Source organism: Chaetodon trifascialis, chromosome 16, assembly GCF_039877785.1.
Source record: "Chaetodon trifascialis isolate fChaTrf1 chromosome 16, fChaTrf1.hap1, whole genome shotgun sequence".
Lineage (NCBI taxonomy): Eukaryota > Metazoa > Chordata > Actinopteri > Chaetodontiformes > Chaetodontidae > Chaetodon > Chaetodon trifascialis.
Window position 1 is genome coordinate 4,732,137 of NC_092071.1, and position 22,077 is coordinate 4,754,213.

Genomic DNA, 22,077 nt, shown 5'->3' on the forward strand with positions numbered 1-22,077 from the left:
TTCAGGATTCTTTGTAATTGCAGAACGACGTGCACAGATGGTCAGAAATGTGACTTATCTATTCACATTTTTAGCATTTTGAAAGGATAAGTGCTTATTTTTTTATCATCTGCATGAGGTCAAATATCATCCATCATCTTCATCTCTCTCGTCTTGTTTGTACAGTGACGAACAAGTTTATCAGAGTTTTATGCTTGTTTTGTCAATTTTTCATTTAAATGTGTTTATTTATTTATTTATTTATTTAGTGTGGTTGTTTTAGTTCGACTCATTTTATTTCTATCTGATTGATCATGTATATATACTTATTAATTGTCATGTAGGTTAAATACTGTGTTTTAGTCAGCGGCCTACTTTCCGTCACGTTTCTGTGACAAACTTTCAAGCTCACGGCGCCCTCTTGAGGAGAAAATGCTGAACTGCTACATGCTGAGACATGACTGACTTCAGGCCAGTTTTACAGGCTGCATCTCTGGTCTGATTGTGATGAACCATGGAGGGCTGACTCCTGACAACTCTCTGTCTAGATGCTTAAAAAAAACATGTTTGCTCAGAGTCATTTACAGACACCCTTGATCTGATTTGAACAAAGTAAGATGAAGCACTTCAATCCTCCACTAAGCTGCTGCTGATTACGCTTTAGATGTTACTGATTAGCAATGGGGCCCTGCACTCTGCTTGTTATCAGATCACACTTTGCATGATTATAACTCCACCGTTCACTCATGTAAGTTAATAATGTCACCAGACTCGTTTTCATTTGATGGGAGTCTGTTCCCAGGCGGCACTCAGGAATCGTTTCTGGTCAAACTTTAAAAGTCAAGCAGTTGGAGACAAGATTGAGGCGTCAGTCAAACACATAAATGAGTGCAGATTAAATCGCATAGTTTTGAATGCATTTACTCTGTATGCAGTTGTATTTTATGTGTCTTGTTTTTTATGCAGGACAGTGTTCTCACTGTACTTAAGCAAAAGCATCAAAATATACTTAAAAATGTCAAAGTTCTCAGATGCAGAATGGCCCATTTCAGAATTAAATATATTACATAATTGCATTATAATGATCAATGCTTTAATGTGTTCACTGTGATGTAGCTTAATCAATAATCATATATCATAATTTATTATCAGATTTATGTTTGTTTTATTAATCTAAATCTGCAAAATAACTGTGGTGTTCCTGTTTTAATTCAATCTGTTTTAATCTGATCAGAATAATCCATAGCTGTCCACTTCAGACATAGAGAATGAGAAGGTTTATTGTTATTTATTGTTTATTTATTATTATTATTACGTCACTCAGCAGCCTATAAGGTGAAGTTTAGCCTTTAAAAGTTTCCTCTCTGTGCAGTTTGACTGGTCAGAAACCACAGACGATGTTTGAGGAGCCAATTAAAGAAAAGAAATAAATAAAGCTGAGACTTGACTGTAGATGGAGCACTTGGCCTCGGTCTCTCCTCCTGGATGAAGAGCGGCTCAATATACCATCATCACTGTGATTCGACAGCTCAGCGCGGCTCAGCGCGGCTCAGCACGGTCCGTCTGCAGCTTCTTTCTCCTTTTTTTCTGACGAACAAACACGTACAGTTCATGTGTTTCACGTATTCACACATCCAATGTCAGCTGTTGTGTCTTTGACTTCCTGCACTCACCTGCAGACCGGCTGCGGGCGGGGTGCTACTGATGCATTCACGTCCCATCGGAAATATCAAAGATTAATCCTTTGGCGCGCATAAGACCACAAAGTTTTGAACCATATCTTCTGTCAAATGACATTGTTGTAAATTATTTGTAGCCATATAGATGAGCATATTTACACGATGGGTGTCTAATACAAAGTAATTTTTCAGCTACAAGTAAAGGAACCTGAAGCTGAACATGATTTTGTACTTATCCAAACAGCATGCTTAAAATATAACACGGCTTTATTATTGCTCTTCATCAGGCGAAAGTTCACTTGAAAAAAATAAATAAATAAACTTTTTTAATATAGTGACAAAGCTGCTGACAATTGCTGAATCATTCGTAACAACTATTGGTAGTGTTGAAAAGCTGTTACGTTGCATCATGGCCAACCTCCACAGCTGGTTCCTGAAAATGGGACATGCATTTGTCTCCAAAGCCATCTGAATATGAGTTAAAATGGCAGATTTAATGACCAAAAATTGTCTGGTTCCATCCCAAGGAACAGAAAGCACTGTCTTCGTTACCACTGCTGTGGAGCCCTTGAGCAAGACACTTACCCTCCATCTGCTCCAGTGGCCAACAGATCAGACTGTGGGTGATGAGCTCAGAGAAACTTGAGCAGCCGAATGTGAAAGTAAATAATTCTGCAAAGTGGCGCTGGAGGATCACAGTGAAGGAACAAGAAGAGATTTTTGATTCGAGGAGGGTTTTAAAGAAAATGTTCAGAAACAACTAAAGATAAAAATCAAATTTAAGGTGTTTTAATGACATAAAGAGGAGTTTACACTCTACTGTTGCATAAATTTAAAGGTGGTGTTAATGTTATTCTAAACTAAATATCTTAAAATGTGATGATTTACAAACAACAGTTGAAATAAACTTTTCCAACAAAATCACAATGCCTACACTGCAGCATAGGGAGGACTTTGAAGCAACATTTAGACCATAATTTGGGGATTTTTAAAGGAATAGTTTCAACAGCAAAGTTTAGTTGGTGCTTAGTCCATAATTTATCAGTTGGGTGGGTGGGCTTCTGCCGGGGAAATTTGGACAGATGACCTCAGTTTATCTAGAATACTGATTGCAGCCCTGATCACAAGTCCAGCATGGTGGAGCATTGACCAAAAGAGAAAGAAACAACAGTCAGCGCAGATTTACCTTAAAAACAAGTCATTAAAATTGAGTTTTCAGTGTAAATATCTGTACATTTTCTGTTGTGAGTGGTGCAATGTAACTAAGCACATGTACTTGAGTACTGTACTTAGGTATACTTGCACTTTACTTTTATTTCCATTTTATGCAATGTCATACTCATAGAAAGTTGACTTCTCGGAGAAACATGGCTCTCACAGGACAGTGACACAACAAACATATGAGGATCTTAAGGAATATGATACATTGCTGTAGATTAAAGTACATATACTGTATATAAAGTAGTTAAGAATAAGTTACAATCATAAAATGCTACATACACATTGATGCAGCAGTAATATTAATGCAAAAACATAATTTATAATAGTATGGATTTTACTGCGCAATGAGTACTTTTCATACTTTTAAATGCAGTGTTTTTATTTGTAGTGGAGTATTTTCACAGCTCCATAAGTACTTTTACTTCATCTACCGCTGTCTGTTGCAATGTGCTAGAAGCCGCATCTCCAGAGAAGAACCGATTTTTCAAGCAGCTCTTGAACGCAGCATTTTTTTTTTCTTTTTTTTTTTTTCCTCTTTCGCGTCTCGAAACAAAAACAAGCGGAGACAGCTCGATCACATGTAGAGCGACCAGCGGCAGCAGGGCGACAAGAAGAGGAAGAAGAAGAAGGAGGAGGAAGCGGCAGTGACTCGCAGCGCTGGCCAGGAAACAGCGGTCCCTCTCCGGCTCCAGTCGCCCATCGGTGCGCTCCACATATGGTTCTCCTCCGGCACATCTCCATCGCCCTGACCGCCGCCGTGGCTGCCCTGGGTTCCGCTCTCTTCATCGCCTTGAACTTCTTCTACAAGAGGCGAATATGGTCACCGCAAGCGGAATACTGCACGATCAAAGAGGTGAGGCAGAAGGTTAATGATCCTCTCTGATAATTAAACACGTTTGTTTCAGATTGTCAGTCAACTGTTTAACTTGAAGAAGGTGGAGATGCCTCAGATCACTGTGATCACATCTGACAGACTGACTGAGGGAGGGATTCACTGCAGAGTCCTGATGATGATGAAGATTTAAGCATGCTTAGTGAATGCATGACAGTGGTGTGGTGATGATGAAGATGATGTTAATGATTTGTTTTTTTGCATATTTAATAACAGTAAGATGTGAACTGTGATGATGTGTGATGATGAAGAGGAGGAGGATGCTGCTTAATGAATAGCTGATGTGTTAATGATGAGGATGAGGTGAGAGCTTTGGGCATGTGGTGATGATGATGATGATGATGATGATGGTAATGCTGGTCTAAATGATGTAAGTAATGAGAACGATGATGATGAATGAATGATTGTGACGGTGGTGATGCTGAAGATGTTTTGATGTCACTGGTGAAGATGATGAAGGTGATGATCCAAAAGAAGAAGATTTAAAGCCATGGTGGATATGATCCTGATGAAGATGATGGATTTGCTGATGACGAAGAAGAGGTCGATGGTAATGAGTAAGCAGAAGCTGATGAAGATAAAGGCGAGAGTGGAATCTAATTTTAATGATGATGAGGATGGTGATGTCACAAGAAAAGTAATGTTAACAGTGAAGATGACAGTGATGAAGGTGAGTGTAAAGATGACGATCCTGAAAAGATGGTGTGGTGGAGGCTGTGGTGATGATGAGGAGGATGGAGATGACGAGGAAAAGAAGAATAGAAGAAGAATATGATGATGAAGGTATTGATGGTGCTGATGAAGATGATGGTTTTGATGATATCACTGATGATGATGATGGTGACATTGGTGATGATGAAGAGGCCTTAATGATGACGATGAGAATGTCATCATCGATGATTTCACAATTGATAGTGACGATGAAGATGGCAAAGAAAACGTGGTAAGCTGAAGACGGCGGTGGTGATGATGTCACTGACGATGAGGACGGCATGTGATGAAGAGGAAAACGTTAATAGTGAAGTTGAAAGTGACAAATGTGGCTGTGAAGATGATGACTGTGATGATGAAGAATAAGAAAACCATGAAAGGACTGTGTGTAGATGATGTCATCACTGATGATGATGATGGTGGTGACAATGTGACAAGGACAATGACAGCGGTGTTGATGATGCCAATGATGATGTCACTGATGATGAGGATGGTATGTGATGAACAAAAAGATGATGCAGCAGCCGCCTTGGATGATGACTGACGATGATGAGGGTGGCAAAACAAACTGTAACGAGCAGTTTGATGACGTGGGAGAAGAGGAATGTGAGGATGATGAAGATGCAGCGCTGTGTATGAACAGACGTGCATTTCTGTGGTCTCAGAAACGAAGCAGCCGACCGACTGAGGGTTCAATGAGGACTCCAGCTGCGGCCTGAATCTCTTAATAAAATCTATTTGCATGTCTCTAATCTTGTTTCCTCGATTCAATCAGCAGCAGCAGCCTGTAACAGGCTCAGCCCGCTTTATGTGGCTCAGCCCGTCTTCAGAGGATAACGCCGTCAGCGCCTGCCAGAGGGGACGTGAGTGTTTTCATCCCGGGAGCCCAAGTCTAGCAGGACGTATTGTAATCACGTCTGCGGCCTCAGAAAGCAGGGGAGTTGACTAACAGCGTGTGTTTGACCTCGGGGAGTTTGGGCAGGTGGGAGGGCTGCAAACGCTCATTTACACAGCGACAAGCAATCACCGAAACAGCAGAAAAACATCCAGCTGGTGGATAAACGGAGCGAGCAGCCACAGGCCAGAGAAAAACTGTCAGGATGCGCCTTCGGTGTGTGGATCTGTTCATATTGTTGGTGTCATTTCGTTATTTCTGCACAGACGTGGATGAATTGGCATCTTTTGAGACCAAAAGCCGTCACAGTGTAAACATAATCTTTGTTTCAGTCCACATTTTTGGCGTCTTTCAGCAGCCGTTCAGCATCTTCACGGTCAGAGTTTTCTAGCAGCTGAAACAAAGACCCCCTCCACTAACTTCATAAAAGATTAATACACTTTCATGAAATAAAACATTAATATTCATGGAGAGAGAGCTGAGGTGATACTCTCCGCACACAGAAGCCAGAGGTTTAATGAGTGGCTGTTGTTTGGCCGTCGTCCAATAACTGAACCGATCTGATGGAGTGAAGCCCTGATGGTTAACGGCTGAAAGACAGATTTTAATAACCTGGTGCTGGTTAAGCTCCTACATTTCCCATAATGCAACATTTCCTTCTCTCATCAGACCCTTTCTGCCTGTTAATCACGTCTTTTAATCTTTGCACCAGTTTGTAACTCAGGCTGTCGCTTCTAAATTTCAAGTCCAAGCCGAGACAACCCCAATGACATCCCTATGACATCACCAGGGTTGGTTTCTTGGACTGAAGAAAATGTCCTCAAGAGCTACAAATACATCATGCAGCTTGTCCCCTACTTAGCTCTTGTTTGAGGATTTTTAGGGTTTTATTTCCCGTTGAACTGCACCACAGCCAGAGATGCTGCCCAGAAGCGCTCGGCGGAGGGATACGCTGCTTTTCAGCAGGACATAGTGGAAATAACTCCCTAAAACTCCAAGTTTTACATTTCTGTTATGTTTTAATTGGGGAGCTTTAGAGGTGTTTGTAGGTATGTTTTTGAACTGGACAGAGCCAGGCTAGCTGTTTCCCCCTGCCTCCAGTCTTTATGCTAAGCTAAGCTAAGCTAAGCTAACCACGTCCTGACTCCAGGTCTATTCTCAACACAAAAACTGATGTTTGTTTCATCTCACTCCTTGAAAGACAGAAAACAAACATATTGACCTGTTTGACCACTCAGTCGACATCAAAAGACTCGACCACGCTTGCTGCTTGAAGACTCTGCTGGATGCAGCAAATTCAAGCTGGTTATCTGGGACTGGTTGAAAGGGATCCAGGTTAATGAGGCAATTCATTAACTGGGGTAGAAACAGAAAAAAAATCACACCATTTAATTACAGAGGAACTCCCGGCCTGATGACATGTGACAGCGTTAGAGGATCTTCCATCACTTCTCTCCTCTGTGTTTGCTGTTCAGTGCTGCAGGCGAACTGGCTTTACTGTTTCCTTGTTAGAAAGCCGCTGTGTTGCCAACCACCTGCTCTGCTGGGGTGTCCTTGAGCAAGACATTAAGTCCCTGTCAGATCCAGCTGGTCTTCAGTCGAGCTTGGCTTTTTCCCTGATTCCCCATGGAAAGGATAAACAATAGAAATCAATAGAGTATCGCAGCCTTTTTATGAGAAATGTCCAGACAGGCAGAGGAGAGGTTAGACTCCAAAAGAAGAAAAGAAGAAGTCACTGAAGTACTTGAACTGACAAAAGGAGCTGGAGGTAAATGGCCGAGGGCTGGCTTGATTTGAAGAATGTCAGATCAGTTTAATTACCGAAGAAATGCCTTAAATTTAATATAATAATGTGGGATGTTTGGTTGGTCAGAAGCTTTAGACAAATGTCTCCTGTCTAATCTGGAAGATCCAATCAGATGACTGAAAGACAGGACGTATGCAAGCATTGATCACGTTGCACGAAGTTCGGGCTGACATGCAGCAAAGAGAAGGAAAGCTATGCAAGCTCTGCAGCCTCAGCAGCTTCAGAGCTGCTCGACGCTGTCGAGGTTTGAGGTTTATCTCCCAGTGGGCTGCATAAGCTAGAAGTACAGGAGGCAAGCTGCAGATCTGTCAAAGCAAGCGTGTTTATCTGATGCTACGTTTACTCAGCATCACCAGTCTGAGATTACAGCCAGAGGAACGTCAGACAAAACCGAGTTCATCACCAAAATATCTTAAATTCTTCATCCGGCTTCTTTCTGGTACCACTAAAAGGTAGTTGGTGCCTTTTTATGTGTCAGGGAGTCTAATTAGACCTGATTCTGAGTATACTTTTGAAAATGGTATAAACTCCTCTGAAGGCCTCAATCATCCATCAACAAAGAGATTTTAAGTGTAATATTTCTAATACGATAGCTGATGCCAATGCGTCTCGGCTCTAAAAGGGCTGATATGAATTGCTAATTAACCTCCACAGAAGCGCAGCCGCGCATCAGCACACGGCATGAATAAAGACTAACCTTGTGTGACTTTTAAACGGAGATGACTGACGTGTGCAGGATCTCAGAGGGACTGTGGCGTCTCAGGTGCAAAGAGAGCGTGGAGGTTTGAATCTGGCTGCTGACCTTTACCGACTGTCTTTCTACAGATACAGGCGGCTCAGTCGGAGACAAGTACTCTCCGTCTCTCAAATCTGACCTAAATATGCAGTAAGAGGCTGTTACTGCGTTACCATGATACTGCTCTGTCTTTTCTGAAAGTAGAAGTTTGACCTCAGAGGTTTGCAGAAGCTGGTTCATTTTCCTGAACGTTATGAAGTGTCTTTTGCACACCGAGGGTCTAATGCATTCAGTTTGATACATAATGAGGATCCAGACATGAAGCTGATGGACAACTGGTGCTCACTAATCTGTGAAAAGTACCAGCATTTGGTTTTATACAGCCAGGGCTGCAAACAATGACCGTTATCCATAAAATGTTGGAAAATAGCAGAGCTCGCCCATCGCCATGCCTCAGAGGCCACAGTTACGGTCTCATAACTCTCTGTTTATTCCAACAAACAGGCCAAAAAAACAAATATATTCCACCTCTGAATGAATGAATGGCTGTCCTGAAATATGTTATTGTGTTCTGAATACGCCAACAAATCGTCTCGTGGACACGATGAGGTTGGCATGGAAATGAGCAGATTAAGGGGAAAGCAGGAAATGCTCTACAGCCATGCTGCGAGCAAGGTTGTATTTAAACACAGCGGTGCTTCAAGCTGAATGCTAACACCGGCACGCTAACATGCTCACAGTGACAATGCTAGCATGCTGATGTTTAGCTGGTATAATGTTTATCATGTTCACCATATTAGCTTAGTGTGTTAGCATGCTGATATGCCAAGTGCCAAAATGAATGGCCACTTGAGGCCGCATCCAAAGTCAGTTCCCATAGACCCCCATATGAAAATGCCCAACTTTACAGCAGAAATAAACAGACTTATAGCCACAGCTAGCTGCTAGGTTTCAGGAACCAGGCTTCATTTGGCCTGCCTCAGCTCCATCCATGCTCCACCTGTTTGCCCATTTTGGGATTAGCCGGGGGTTTGGTGGAATCACTGAGCTTCACAGTGGCTTTTCAGAAACCTAGGCAAAAGGCCCAAAGCCATCGATTGATTTCAGACAGCCTGCGCTGTTTGTGCTGCTGTGTTCAGATTCAGCTGTAATCTGCACCAAAACACTGATACATTATTAATCATATTGATAAACCTAAGACATTCTTCCATACCTCCAGTCGTCTCAAAACTAAGCAAACAACCTCATTCAGCGTTGAATAAATTATGTGTTTAGTTTTGCCTCCAGTCAACATTTCTGAACATTTATGGACTGCGATCGTCTCTGGTCTCTGCCCGCAGGAGGAAGAGGAGCGTGGGAAGCGCCAGGTCCTGGTCCTCGGTCTGGACGGGGCCGGGAAGAGCAGCATGTTGCAGGGTTTGACACCCGGGGAGGCAGCGGCTAAGCGAGGCCGCTGCCGGCCCACCCGCGGCTTCAACTTCATGAGCCTCAACGCCCCCGCCTGTCAGCTCGACTTCCTGGAGAGTAAGACTCTTTTTGTTCTTCCAAATCAAACAAAGCAGGCTCTGCGTGTGCAGTGTAGAAGGCATTTACGCTTTACCAAGAAGCATGAAGTGGAGAATTGGAAAGAACTTTCATCCCTCTGTTCAGTACAGTTGCCCATTTGCTTCATTTAACTTGCAATGCACAGAGCAACTCCAGAGATACCTGAAAAACTAATGATAACCATGATATGAACATGCTGATGATTACAGCGTAGAGTAGCAGACGTGCTAATGTTAGCATTACAACCCACTCGCAGTTATGATAACGTGCTAACATTTGGAATGCATGTAGCATGTTAGCATTTTAGTTTGTTAGCATTTAACATGTAACATTTAGCAACTTAGAATTTTTATGTGCACAGCAGCGTAACGCTATTCAGCTGATAATGGTCTGGAGGCTCAGAGACACCCAGCACACGTCACGCTGTTTTCAAGCTCATTTGGCGCGTTATTGACGAGATATCGATTAGAGCAGCTTTGAAGTGTTGGTGCTCGCACGTTGGTATGTTTTTGCTCGAGACCGGCTGTTCAGAACTTGATCCAGATTTCAGTTGTTTTCCTCCAGTCTTCTCCCAAAAAGCTGGCTGCATCCATCACTGCCAACGCAGAAGCAATCTCTGGCACTTTCTATATTGTTCTGATTCGTTCAGTGACCGTGGGAAACTTTGCCGTGTCTGTTGAGGTTAAGACTTAGAAAACTGTTACTGACAACCTGAGAAATTGTGACATTTCACTCGAATGAATGTCAGCTCATACAGGCCCAGAAAGGAGAGGCGGATGTTTCCAGCTCGATTGTATTTACAGACAAATAAATAAATCCTGCTAATTAGCATTCCACTGAAAGCCGCACTAAAAATAACCTGAACGACTTCGCTCTTCATTCAGACCAGTCTGGGTGTGAGACGCTCAGCTTCTGTGGATGTATTCGAGTGTGTCACACTCAACGGCTGATTTATTCATGATCTGAACACAGGGATCGGCGAGCGCCTAGAATCCTTTTCTCATCTCTGAAAGTAAGAGGAACACATGTCACCGCCCACTCAGTCAGAATATTTCAATGGCCCAGTGCAGTGAACGCTGGAGTCTTTGTCCCGGTGACATTGATGCAGAGGCATGTTGACAGCTCAGCGCGCACTTGTGCACATCGGGCGCAGTACAGTGCGCAGGGACTGACGAGTTGGCTTTATGAGGTCCGCTGGGGAAATCAAGCTAAAAGCCTTTAAACTCTAAATGAAAAGATGCAGATCAGATGAGTGAGAGAAGCAGTTTTAGGCTTTGAGCGCCTGAGATTTGGGTTTGTGCTAACGGGAAGTGAAAAACAGCATCAGGAAGAAGTTCCTGCTACGTTATGCAAACTGTGTATGTGGTTGGAAGTCCATGTTCTCAGCTTTCCTCTTTCATAAATGCTCGAGTCTCAGTACAGCGTGTACTAGTTTGCATTCATGTCTAATGAAGGCACGCCCTTAACTAAAGCTCGCAAACTGACATCGAGCATGGGCGCCATTAAACAGGCTCGTGTGTGACTCTATTTCACTACACTACAGCACACACTAAAGCTGCCAGCTACACTAAATACTGCAGTTTTCGTTATAAGGAGCAGATCAGTTTCAGTTTCACAGTTTTTCCAGCAACAGCACTACAAACACAGCTGTTCTCTGAAGGCTTCCTCTGCGCACAGTCTGTAAAAATACAGGATTTAAATGTTGGTTTTCCCCCGGGGGGGATAGTTAACACCTGAAAGATCACAAAAATACCTTTGACAATGCAAATTGCTCCCACAAGACAGGTACAAAAGTACTGTTTGTATTTCCTCACTCAGATTTGTGCTGAGAAGTGGAAAATGTACGGAGCGTCAAGGTTACAAATGGGGCTAAAGGAAACAGATCAGTGGGGAAACAGAGTCAATGACTTTGGATCCATGTCTTGGGATTCAGCATATTCAAGGGTTAAAGATAACGTTGGCTGTAAAAACAGTCCGATGTGTGGTGCTGCAGCTCGTGTTGCTGCTCACAGAGTGCAGCTGTGATCTCCGTTGAAAATATTACAAAGATCGTTTTGCCCTCAGGATTATAACTACAGCTTAGCTCAGTATATACACGCATCCACACCATTCACACCCATGTGACTCATGTGTGCACATGTGGGTGTGTGTCTAATAAGGTGCCCAGCAGAGCCGCAGGACGAACGTCCCGCTGGGCTCCCTCTGACTATAAAACACAAGCTGCCCGCAGCGCTGAGCGTCAGGTCCGCCGTCTGTACCACATCAGGTAAACACATATTTAATGCTGCCACATCACATCACATCAGCTAAAGCTACATCACTACCCAGTTTCCTAGCAACATTTTCCATTAAGTCCAGCACTAATGAATTCTTGCTGTGCTGTGCTGAATTCGGAGGTGGTGACGACCTGAAGTCATACCTGCCGGTGTGCGAGCAGTGATTCATTTGGCCGCTGAGTGCCGTTTGGTCATTATAGCTGCAGGTCAGCTCACAGCAGGACTGTGGGAAGTTAAAGCCTTCAGTTACTATGAAACTTTTCCAATCATTGAAGCTGGTGGAGAGTGTGTCCTGTGTCCTGTGCTTGTTTCTGGGTTAGACTGGACTTAATGACGCCGTTTTCTCATATAACAATGAAAAAGTCAGTCACATGTCTCAACCGCGAGTCCACAGAGCAGGACAGATAATAATCTGAGTAAACAAGCGACACGGTCCTCCAACACCCAGCAGCTCTCAGATCGGACCCCTCCATTTTTAAAACATGACGGCACAGATGCTGCATGTGACACTCGGTTATTCCCCCTCAAGCCTCAAATGAGATATGTTTGCAATTAGTAAGAGGTAAATCAAACACACCTGGAATATTAAAACAATCCCTCCAAAAAACAAGAATTCCTTTGAGTGCAAGAGAGGAACCAATAAAGAAGGGAAAATAAGACGAGGAAAAAAGTGAAAAGAATGCATGAAAAACAGAAATAAACAGAAATCTAAACCCTTTCAAAGAAAAAAGCTGCACCGCTGCTGACATATGTCTGAAGGCAACAGACGGAAAGAAATGAATCAGAACAATGTCTCCTGCAGGGAAACATGGGAGAGTGCCGTCTTCGCCCATTTCATCCCTCAGTGAAAACTAGATTAGTGATTTCATTCGATCCAATACACATACTGATATCTGTGGCCAGTTTGTTAAATTAAACCTCGGTTGGCAGACCCCAAAAAACTCTTTTCCAGAGCCTGAAAGTTTGATTGTTTGTGCGCCCTCTGTTGCAGTTGGAGGAGGGGAGGACCTGCGGAGGTACTGGTCAGACTACCTGAGAAGGACTCACGTTCTGGTGTATGTGGTGGACTCCTCTGACAAGAGCCGCTTCCCATTGGCCAAGGCTGAGCTGCACCGCCTGCTGAGCGTGGAGCCTCAGCTGCCCGTGGTCGTCCTGGGCAACAAGCAGGTAAAAGCAGGTGTCCTGTCCGTCTCTTCTTAAAGGACCATACCAGTGTTTTTTTGCATGTTTTAGCATTTAATACAATATTATGATCGTATCATAATGCAGTTTAATAACTCAAGCAAATTTCTAGTGGCTGCCTGGAAAAGTAGAAAAAGTACACCCAAAAATCTAAAATGGTTCAGCATGCATTAAAAATACAGCAGAAGTGTACAGTATACACACAGTACTTTCTTGTTAAGACATAAAAATACTGGTGTGGTTCCTTATGCTCTTCCTGTAAGTGTATTAACAGGCAATATTGGTGAAAACACAAAAGGAAACAGAAACAGGAATAAACCTTAATATTAACTTGTCCTCTAAATTTAGTACTCACCGAGAAGCCATCACCCTCTGGTGGACCGGCGTTCTATTAAAAACCCTCCAGTCATAATAACACTGAAGGAATTTGCCGGTAAAAGTGCCTAAAAAGAGCTGCTGAATGGGCACGAGTGGGTTGTTGCCTCTTCATTTATCCAGCAGCGATGATACGTCAGACTCCTGAAATAAACATTTCTACATTTCCTCCTCGGCTCATATTTCTTCGCCCTACGCGGCATTTGTGGAATTATACATGACCCTCTGAGGGGAGCAGGAATATTTGTCACGTCTACTGTCAGCACTGCAGCTTTCATCCTCTCAGCACTCTGCGCCACTATTAACTATTAGCAAGAGACAATTCTGTGATAAAAGGCATTGTTAAGCGACGGCGGTTCAGCTAAATGCCAGAATGTTCTGTACGGAGCAGGTGCAGCAGGTCCAGTTAGCTTATGCAGTGCATCATGGTCAAAACATGCAGAAGAGGAGGCATTTTAAACCCCTCTTCACCACTTTCATCTTCAAAATGAATGAGGAAAGTTCAAACATCAAACAGAATACCTACTACACAAATGAAAGCCAGACTTGTGCCTTTTTAAACTTTATGACTATTGATGTGAAAGTGGCTACGGAAATCCAGATTCTCTTTCAGCTTACACAGGTAAGAGTGGATGTTATATAGTAAAAAGTATATCTATGGTGATTGGCAAGTCAGACGACATGTAGGCGTCCGGGTTAAAAGAGGGCTGAATTTGGATGAATAATGAATCTTAATTAGACGTCTACATTAAATACAGTGTCACTATTGTTTTGACAGCAATTAAATGAGTGTTTTAACATTTCACTTCAACCAAATTTAGCCCATTTTTTGATCCTTTTTTACCAAAATGTAATTTTTTAATGCTCAAAATATGTGCAAATACACAGCTTGTATTTGTTATAGCATGGCCGGCTGTTTGTGTAAACTAAGCTAACGTAGCTGCATGTGATGAAGATGTAACAGCTATCCCCACCAGCCACAAATGGAAGCTGAGTATTCAGAATCAGAATCAGAATCAGAAATCCTTTATTAATCCCCGAGGGGAAATTGTTTCATCAATACACAAGTATTGAGGACATGCTGATCATACAGCCGCACAGAGGAGGAAGTATTTTCCTGCAGCATGTAATAGCGATAATCAGTGCAGATGGGTGCTGATTTCACACAAGCAAAAATAGAAAATCACAAGGAAAGGACAGCACTGATTCTGGCATCTGCTCGAAACATCTGTGCGTGAATAAATCATCTAATAGTCCGTCTCATGATTTTTGTTTCCCAAAGCATGCCAAGGTTATTGTATTGATGAAGTATTTTTACTTCTCACAACCACTTGAATGCGGGTACTTTTCAAAGCAGCTCCTCGTGCCGTGCTGTAAGTACTATACAGTGTAACAGTAGTGTAACTTGGCCATAACTGTAATAAATGATCTCAGACGAGGTTGAATTCTATTAATCTATTCTATACTGAAATGAATGGAAGTCAATGATGGGAAAACACATTCATCCAGCTTAAAAACTATGGATGCTTTGGAAAATAGCTGCAATGGACTGTCTCTGATATCATCAAAGTGCCTCCAAATGTTTGACTTTTCTGAGCCTAAACTTGTGTCACGTTGAGCACATGATGCAGGTGAAGTTAAAGAAATAACGGACTCAGAAGGAGGAGCTCTTTTTGACAGCGATACCGGCTCTCACCCACCATTGCTTTGTTCTCTGCCTCGGCACTCGCTGTGTTGAAACAGTACAAAGGATGTTTCCAGCAGAACCTGCGCGTTGGAAACGACGTGGCGGTGCAAAGAAACGAGGCGGACATCTATAGACTGTAGCCTGGGCTGAATGGTTTGTGTAGGAGGGTGGCGTTAAATTCACTGTCTTCAAGACTGAGCCGGCCAACATTTGAAAGTCTGACATGTACTTATTTGTATTATGGAAGATAATGGTGATTTTATTCTTTCTTGGGAAATCAAGTCAGGTTTTATTGATTTATTATTTATACTGTACAGATTATTATTTAGTATTTCCACCAAAACATAGCTAAAAGTACATTTTTTGTTACTGCAGATAAATGTATCCGTTGCAAAAAGGTATGTAGCTAGCGAACCGCACGAGCAACAAATTAGTTTATTTAACCATATTTTGGCCAAAATATGACAAACGCTCAGCTTTTGTTAGTTGATAGCACTATTAGCTTTTCACGTTCATCCCATAGCTAAGTTTACTCACAATAGCTTTGAATGGCTAATGCACACAAACTATGCTAACCAAAAGCTGTCAGCAAAAACTTGTTTCTAGCTCAGTTAGCTGTTTGCCATGTGAGGCTAACAGCGATAAACAAGTATTGTACTATATGTGGCCATTTTAACCAAAATGAGCCAAAACACACTGCTCATATTTCATATAACAGTATCAGTTGTTTGTGTTGATGCTAGCAATCAAACTAAGCTAGCGTAGCCATGTCCAAAATGTAACACCTAACTACAGTCGCTAAAATTAAAAGTGTATATATTGCTGAAAATATTAGTATTGGGAATATTCTCAGAGTTTAAACATATATTTATGTATAGTTTTGCACTTTTCTATGAAAATCTGTGAGTTTTTCTGTGATTTCTACCAACAAACTCGTATCTGTCATCTGGATATGGACATTGTTTATTGGCTGATATCTATTTCTTAATAAAAACCATATTTCATCACAGGAAAAGTCATTACATGACAAGTGACATGAGATTCTAATAAAAACAAGACCAGCACCAACATCTTCGGTCAATGCTGGTGAAGTTTCCGTACAGTCGTAGTTGTCCTTGAAACAAGGAGGCAGTTGTTTCTTGTCAAACTAAGTTTCGCTGGTTTTTTGCTTCTCACAGGATAAACCCAATGCTGTGAGTGTGTCGGAGCTGCATGAGGCCCTGTCTCTGGGCTCCGTGACCGAGGACAGGAAGTTGTTTCTCTTGGCTGCCCAGCTGGGTTCTGACGAAGCCCTGAGGAACTCCTGCCGGGGCCTGGACACCTTCCAGGACCTCCTGCTCCAGCTCGTCTGATCTCGCCTCGCCCCGCAGAGCAGAAGAGTAGGAGAAGGGACGACAACAAAAGGATGGCTCGAAGCAATCTTCCTCCTCCTCTTCCTCCTCCTTGTTTAAGCTCTGGCGTATTTGAGGCAGAGGAGGAGGAGGAGATGACGAAGACAGCACGAACTGAGGCAGAGAAATGACTGAATCAGAGGAGAAGATGCCAAGATGGAGCACAGAGCCTCGCAGTGCCTCCTCGTCCTCCTCCTCACCCTTCAGCTCATCGTTACACTTTTCTTCTCATCTTACTCAGCAGAGAAGAGGAGGTGCAGAGGGAGGAGGACGAGGACAGAAGGTGGGACAGAAGGACGAAGGCTTGTTCGTGGAGTCTGTGACTCAGAACCACAGCGTTCACCTCCTGCCAGTGATTCAGACTGTGGACTCGTCTTGATGTCGACCTTCGACAGGGTTATTTAAGCATGTAGATTACACTGTATAGAAACTGAAGTGTGTCAGATTTGTAGATTCATATAGAGATTTCATCATGTCGCTGTTTTCTGAAAGTCTTCTGTGTTCAGCAGAGCAGAAAAGGTAATATTCAGGGCTGCCAGGTTGGAGCCCCCCGGGGGACTAAAGCTGCACCAGCTGGATGAATTCACAGACTGGGTGTTGACTCCAACATGGAGGCTTTACTGAGATCTAGGGATTTTTTCTGGAAGTCATTTAAAGGATCCCTGGACTTTTTGAAAAGCAGTGAAAAGCATTTCCATGAATTTCTTCACAAACAGCTTGAGAGCATTTTAAGCTTCTTCATTTGAAACCAGGCCCTTTTTCATCGATGCGTTTTGTCCCCAGAAGGCGACACAAATTACGGCTATGACTACCACGCATCGCTCAACTTTGCCTTTTCCCAGAATCAGCCAAATCCAGTTAATATGTTAGAATGGCCTCATCAGATGATGCCGGCACTTTGAACAGAGCTACTGAGCGTTCAGACACAATCCGTCACACGAGGTCAGATTGTTCAGCAAGAAGGGAGACATGTTTTGTGAAGATAAGATCTGCTTTCAGTCACACCCATCAGTCTCAGTCTGTTAGGATTTGAGCTGCTTTCAGTCCTTTAAAGCTCGTACACTCCCGATCCTGTTTGCTCCACAGTCAGATCGCCGTGGAGAAGTCGCTCAGACAGACTAGTATCCACTGAATCACACATCCTTCAGTGTATAAATACAGATGTGTAGTACTTGACTTTAATGCTCCTTGTACAGATGAACTTGAATTGGCTCGATTCTGATTTTTAATGCTGTATGTGTGCAGCAGTGTTTACTTATGACACTTTTTTAAATGAAATGTGAGCTTTTATTCCTTTGGGTGTGGGCTAATTCTGCAGAAATGTTGTTTTCACAGTCACTGAGAGTTTTGTGGATCGTCGTGTGTGCTCTGTTTTTATAACCAGTGACTGCATGTCATTCTTGTCTTAATGTGAGATGTAAATGGAACCGTTAGATGTGAACTCATGCATGTCTTTATGGTTTGTTGTTCTCTGTTAAAACGATGTTAACGTGTTCAGCTGCACTTTCCTAAACAGCAAGTGTCCATTGGGTTATTTGATCTTAAAGGGGAGCACCACTGATTTCGCACATATTTAAGGGGAAATTATCGTAGATGAGTCATGACCACAAGAACAAATAGACAAAATGCGTTAATTTAATTTTTGACACGCCTACGAATCTACCCGAGTCATTTTTTTAAAGCAAGTTTATTTTGCCATGAAGTGTAAGTAAACAGTCTGACAATTTTTGTAAAAGCTTACCATTAATTTACAAAATTAAATTACAAGACAGCGAGAAAGCTTAAATAAATAACTGCACGTTCATCATCGCAGCCGACACTGAGCGTGTTTGACAGGAAGGAGGTCACATGAGAAGAAATGCGTAAACGCAGTCGTAAAATCCAGATTTTGCTGTTCTGCTCATGTCAGGAAGTGAATTAAAATGAGAAAGCGTAGACTGAGATATCTTTTTTATTTTTGAAATGCTAAAAAAGTGGAGTTCCCTTTTCATGTGCAACAGAAAACAGAAACTGCGATGAGAGAAAATCTTTTGTTGAAAACTTATTTATTTCCTAGCTGCATTACTGTAATGAATTAGTCCATTTAAAAAGGAGCAGCCACTGATTAAAAAAAGATATTTAAAAAAAATCACTGTATTTTTAACATAATAATCTCATTGATATTAAGATCTCTGCTGCATGAGAGACAATGGGACAACTGGAAACATGTAGAAAGAGGACAGTAACACAGGTATATACTCAGCAGGCGGATTATCTCACCTCACTAAAAACAGTGTGGATGGATCTATAGTATCAGATGTCAAAGGTGACTAATGACCTGTTAACAAGCACAGACTTTAGGGGTCGAGTGCTTGTCTCTGCTGACTGAGCACGTCAGCACAAACACAAACTCAGATAATCTACGGGCTTCCGCCTGACCGTGTTTTTGTCAGACAAGTTTCACAACTGGTCTGACGGGCAGCAGATTTCGCTGAGACGTCACTCTGAGCTCAGGTGTTTTCACTGCACGCTGTCAGTCCTGCAGGTTGCTGCAGTGGCGAGGCAGCGTGACTCAGACTGCGCCGCTTGTCATCTCGTAAAGCTGTGAGACGTCCAATCAGAATCAAAGCTGAATAAATGATTCATGTCGTGAAGCACCTGACGCAAAGTGAAACCTATTAAACTGGAGTTTGACATTTGAAAGGTTACATAATACTAACATCGCTCCTCAGGCCTGAATTCAGTTTGGATGCAAGTCTTCGTGTCACAGTATCACGAAAGTCTTAAACTGTTTTCGAGGTCGTACGTGAGACGCTCGAGGGTACCTGCAGCCTTAATCTCCAGTATGTGCTCAGACTGAAGATATGAGAAGCATTTCATTGATGGAAAACCTGCTGCCAACTCGCTTCATAGTTTCAAAGACCCACCCACTGAATATTCCAGAAAACACACAGCTGGAGTGAAACAGAGCAGTCATACCTCACATTCCTCCAGTCTGCCGCTCCTTTCAGATACTTGATTAAGCTTCGTCCCTCCTGAGCGTGCCGGGATGTTTTCTCGATGGTCAAACACGTGACGCCGGACGACCTTTGGGCTGTTCAGTGGAACGAGGCGGTGAATGATTGACGAGAGCAGCAAAGGTCAACACAGCACATGTAGGTCAAGCCGTTGTTTTGCCGTTAATTTTGCAGCAGATTATCTGAAACAACAACAGAGGACAATAAAGATAATGTGCTGTGGGTTCACATGACTCAGGGAAAGGTGTGTGTGTTGGTTTTGCCTGGAGGTTTTTTCTACAGGACAATATCTTGAAGGTCAGGTAAGCCAGAAACCTCGTTTCTGTAATCAGGGTGGGGGATTAGAGCAACCTGATTTCCGCAGGTGCTGTAAGACCCCCCAAAAACCCCCAAAAGTCAGCGTCCCCTATCACTAACAGCTCACTCAAAGCAGCAAGTACAAAATTGTTAGCGTGAAATATACTTAAAATAAAAGTACTCATTATGCATAATTTCATAATTAGTGATATATTAAAGGTGTAATAAGACTTGGCTACGAGGTAAATGCCTCTCTGAACAAATAGGGGGCAGCATATCAGTAACCGCTAACTGTTAATCACTGTACTGCTGTAGCTACCAGCTACTAGCTAGTTAGCTCAGTTAGCCGTGCAGCCAGTGGCCATATTAGCTGACAGTGTCGGCCTCAAACGGGAGCTTGGAGCACCGCAGGCAATCTTTGAGTGAACATGGCCGGATCTGGGCAGTACAAAGTGGTATGACAAGGCAAGGCTGGGGCTAGCTGGTTAGCATGCTAACTTCAGTAGATAACTCTGCGACACAATACATTGACGTTGTTCGACATAGCTTCAGAACGTTACTTTTTCACATTCTGTTGAGAATTTTAGTTCATTTCTGAATGTTTTAAACTAAATTTCTTCCAGTTACACATTGCACCTTCAAAGGTGGAGCGTTACATGAGGCATGCATTGCATTTGGTAGACATTAGGGAAACACACGATACGTTTTGGTGAGTATCACTGAATATAAACAGAACTTTTGTTCGTTTGCAAGAAAACACAGGGCAGCTTTAAATGCATGCATAAACACTGATTCACATTCCAGTCCTAATTTTCACTTTTTTCCTAATAATTTGGTTTGTGGCCAAACACACATCATTAAATGACTGATGTTCCCATCAATCCCAGCTGTATGCAGTGTTTAGTGCTTTTAGGAAATGTGATGAGCTAAATTACTAAACTAATGGAGTTAAAGTGGTAGAATTATCCCTGAGCATAGCTTGGCTGTAGACTTTAATTAAGGAACTAATCAAAATGATCCACAAAACACAGAAAGTAAGAGTCAGTTTCTGTGCTTGGCTGTTACTGATCACACAGTTTAGGTCCCAGCTGTGCTTCTACGCTTCAGCGCTTAATGTCACTTAAACTGGATCCTCTATCAAAGGAAAATGTTCTGTTAGAGTTGAGCATCCTTGAGGAAAACATGTCACTTTTACGGCGACAGAGTTGCTGCAGGTGCTGAAAGAATAAAGAGGGAAAGTTTCTGAAAGTTTTTGTCTGGAAAATGCTCTCTTCAGTTACGCATACGTCCCATCATCTGCTCTGTTCTTCTGTCATGAACAGATTTAACAGGGTATTAAAGTAGTTTGCATGAGTCACAGGCATCAGTGAATCCAGATGTGGATGTCAGGTGACGCAGTGCTCACACATGTTCTGCAGACGGCCGAGAGTTGGATGTTTAAACTGTACAGATGAATGACTGTCGCTGAGAAACTCTGTGCTTTCCTGTCACTTAAGATTCTTCTACCAGCTTTATTCTTATCTACCTGTCAAACAAGCCTCCGCTGTTATTTTCACACTCTTCTCGCCATCAGTGCAACCACGGTTTTCCACATAATGATGCACTTGTGCTGTCGCAAATGTCACATTCATTTCTAGGAATCCAAGGCTCGTAAGTAAAACTCTGGACTTTTTAATCACTCCCTGTGAAGCTCTGACAGTGTGTTGTTGCCTTCAGGGTCATGGGATTTGTTGTAGTTTGATGAGGGCTGACAACTCGAGATCCATGAATATTTCATCGAGAAAAAGCTTGTGGATGATTTTGGTTTTGGTGCTTTTAAGGGAAAAAGGCAGGTTAAAACTGTACAAAACCTATTTGACAGGCTGAAGTGTTTTAGACCTTTTTTAGTGGCAGCTTCCACTGAGTCTCAAACTCATATATCTCGACAGAGCAGCTCATATGTGAAATACTTTGCATACGCTCCACAGCTGATGGTGAGATGCCACCACAGAAACAACTGAAGCTGAGGACTAAAGGATTAGATGAGCCATTGCACATTATGTCCTGCAAATAAATGACTAACTTTAAAACATATTTGCTGTAAAACAACATGCAGGTTTCAATAGATTTCACATTCAGCATTTTTGTAGCTCGTGTTTTGACAAACTTCGCCTGAGAGTTGGGGCAATAGGAGCTGTGTATACAAAGCCTGATAGATCTCACTCCTCTGGGCCACAGAGCTCCATTGTTGTCTAAAAATCAGTAAAAACACATCAATGAGCGACGAGTAGGACACAGAAAACCAATCTGAGGGGTTGAAAGATAAAACTTTCAAAGGCTTTTTCATTATTTCCCTTTAATCTTTGCTTTCCTTTTTGGAATTACTCGATAATTTCACCTCTTCAGGTCCATAAAAAGGACACTAATAA

At 42.5% G+C, this 22,077-nt stretch overlaps 1 protein-coding gene across 1 annotated transcript; it reads left to right on the top strand.

The window, feature by feature from the left end:
• The first annotated feature begins 3,426 nt into the window (after positions 1-3,426).
• Positions 3,427-20,914, top strand: arl10 (ADP-ribosylation factor-like 10). The gene is made up of 4 exons (XM_070983393.1): positions 3,427-3,732; positions 9,261-9,444; positions 12,733-12,908; positions 16,164-20,914. The coding sequence occupies exons 1-4, from the start codon at positions 3,595-3,597 to the stop codon at positions 16,335-16,337; spliced, it is 672 nt and encodes a 223-aa protein (XP_070839494.1). The 5' UTR covers positions 3,427-3,594; the 3' UTR covers positions 16,338-20,914.
• Positions 20,915-22,077: the final 1,163 nt, after the last annotated feature.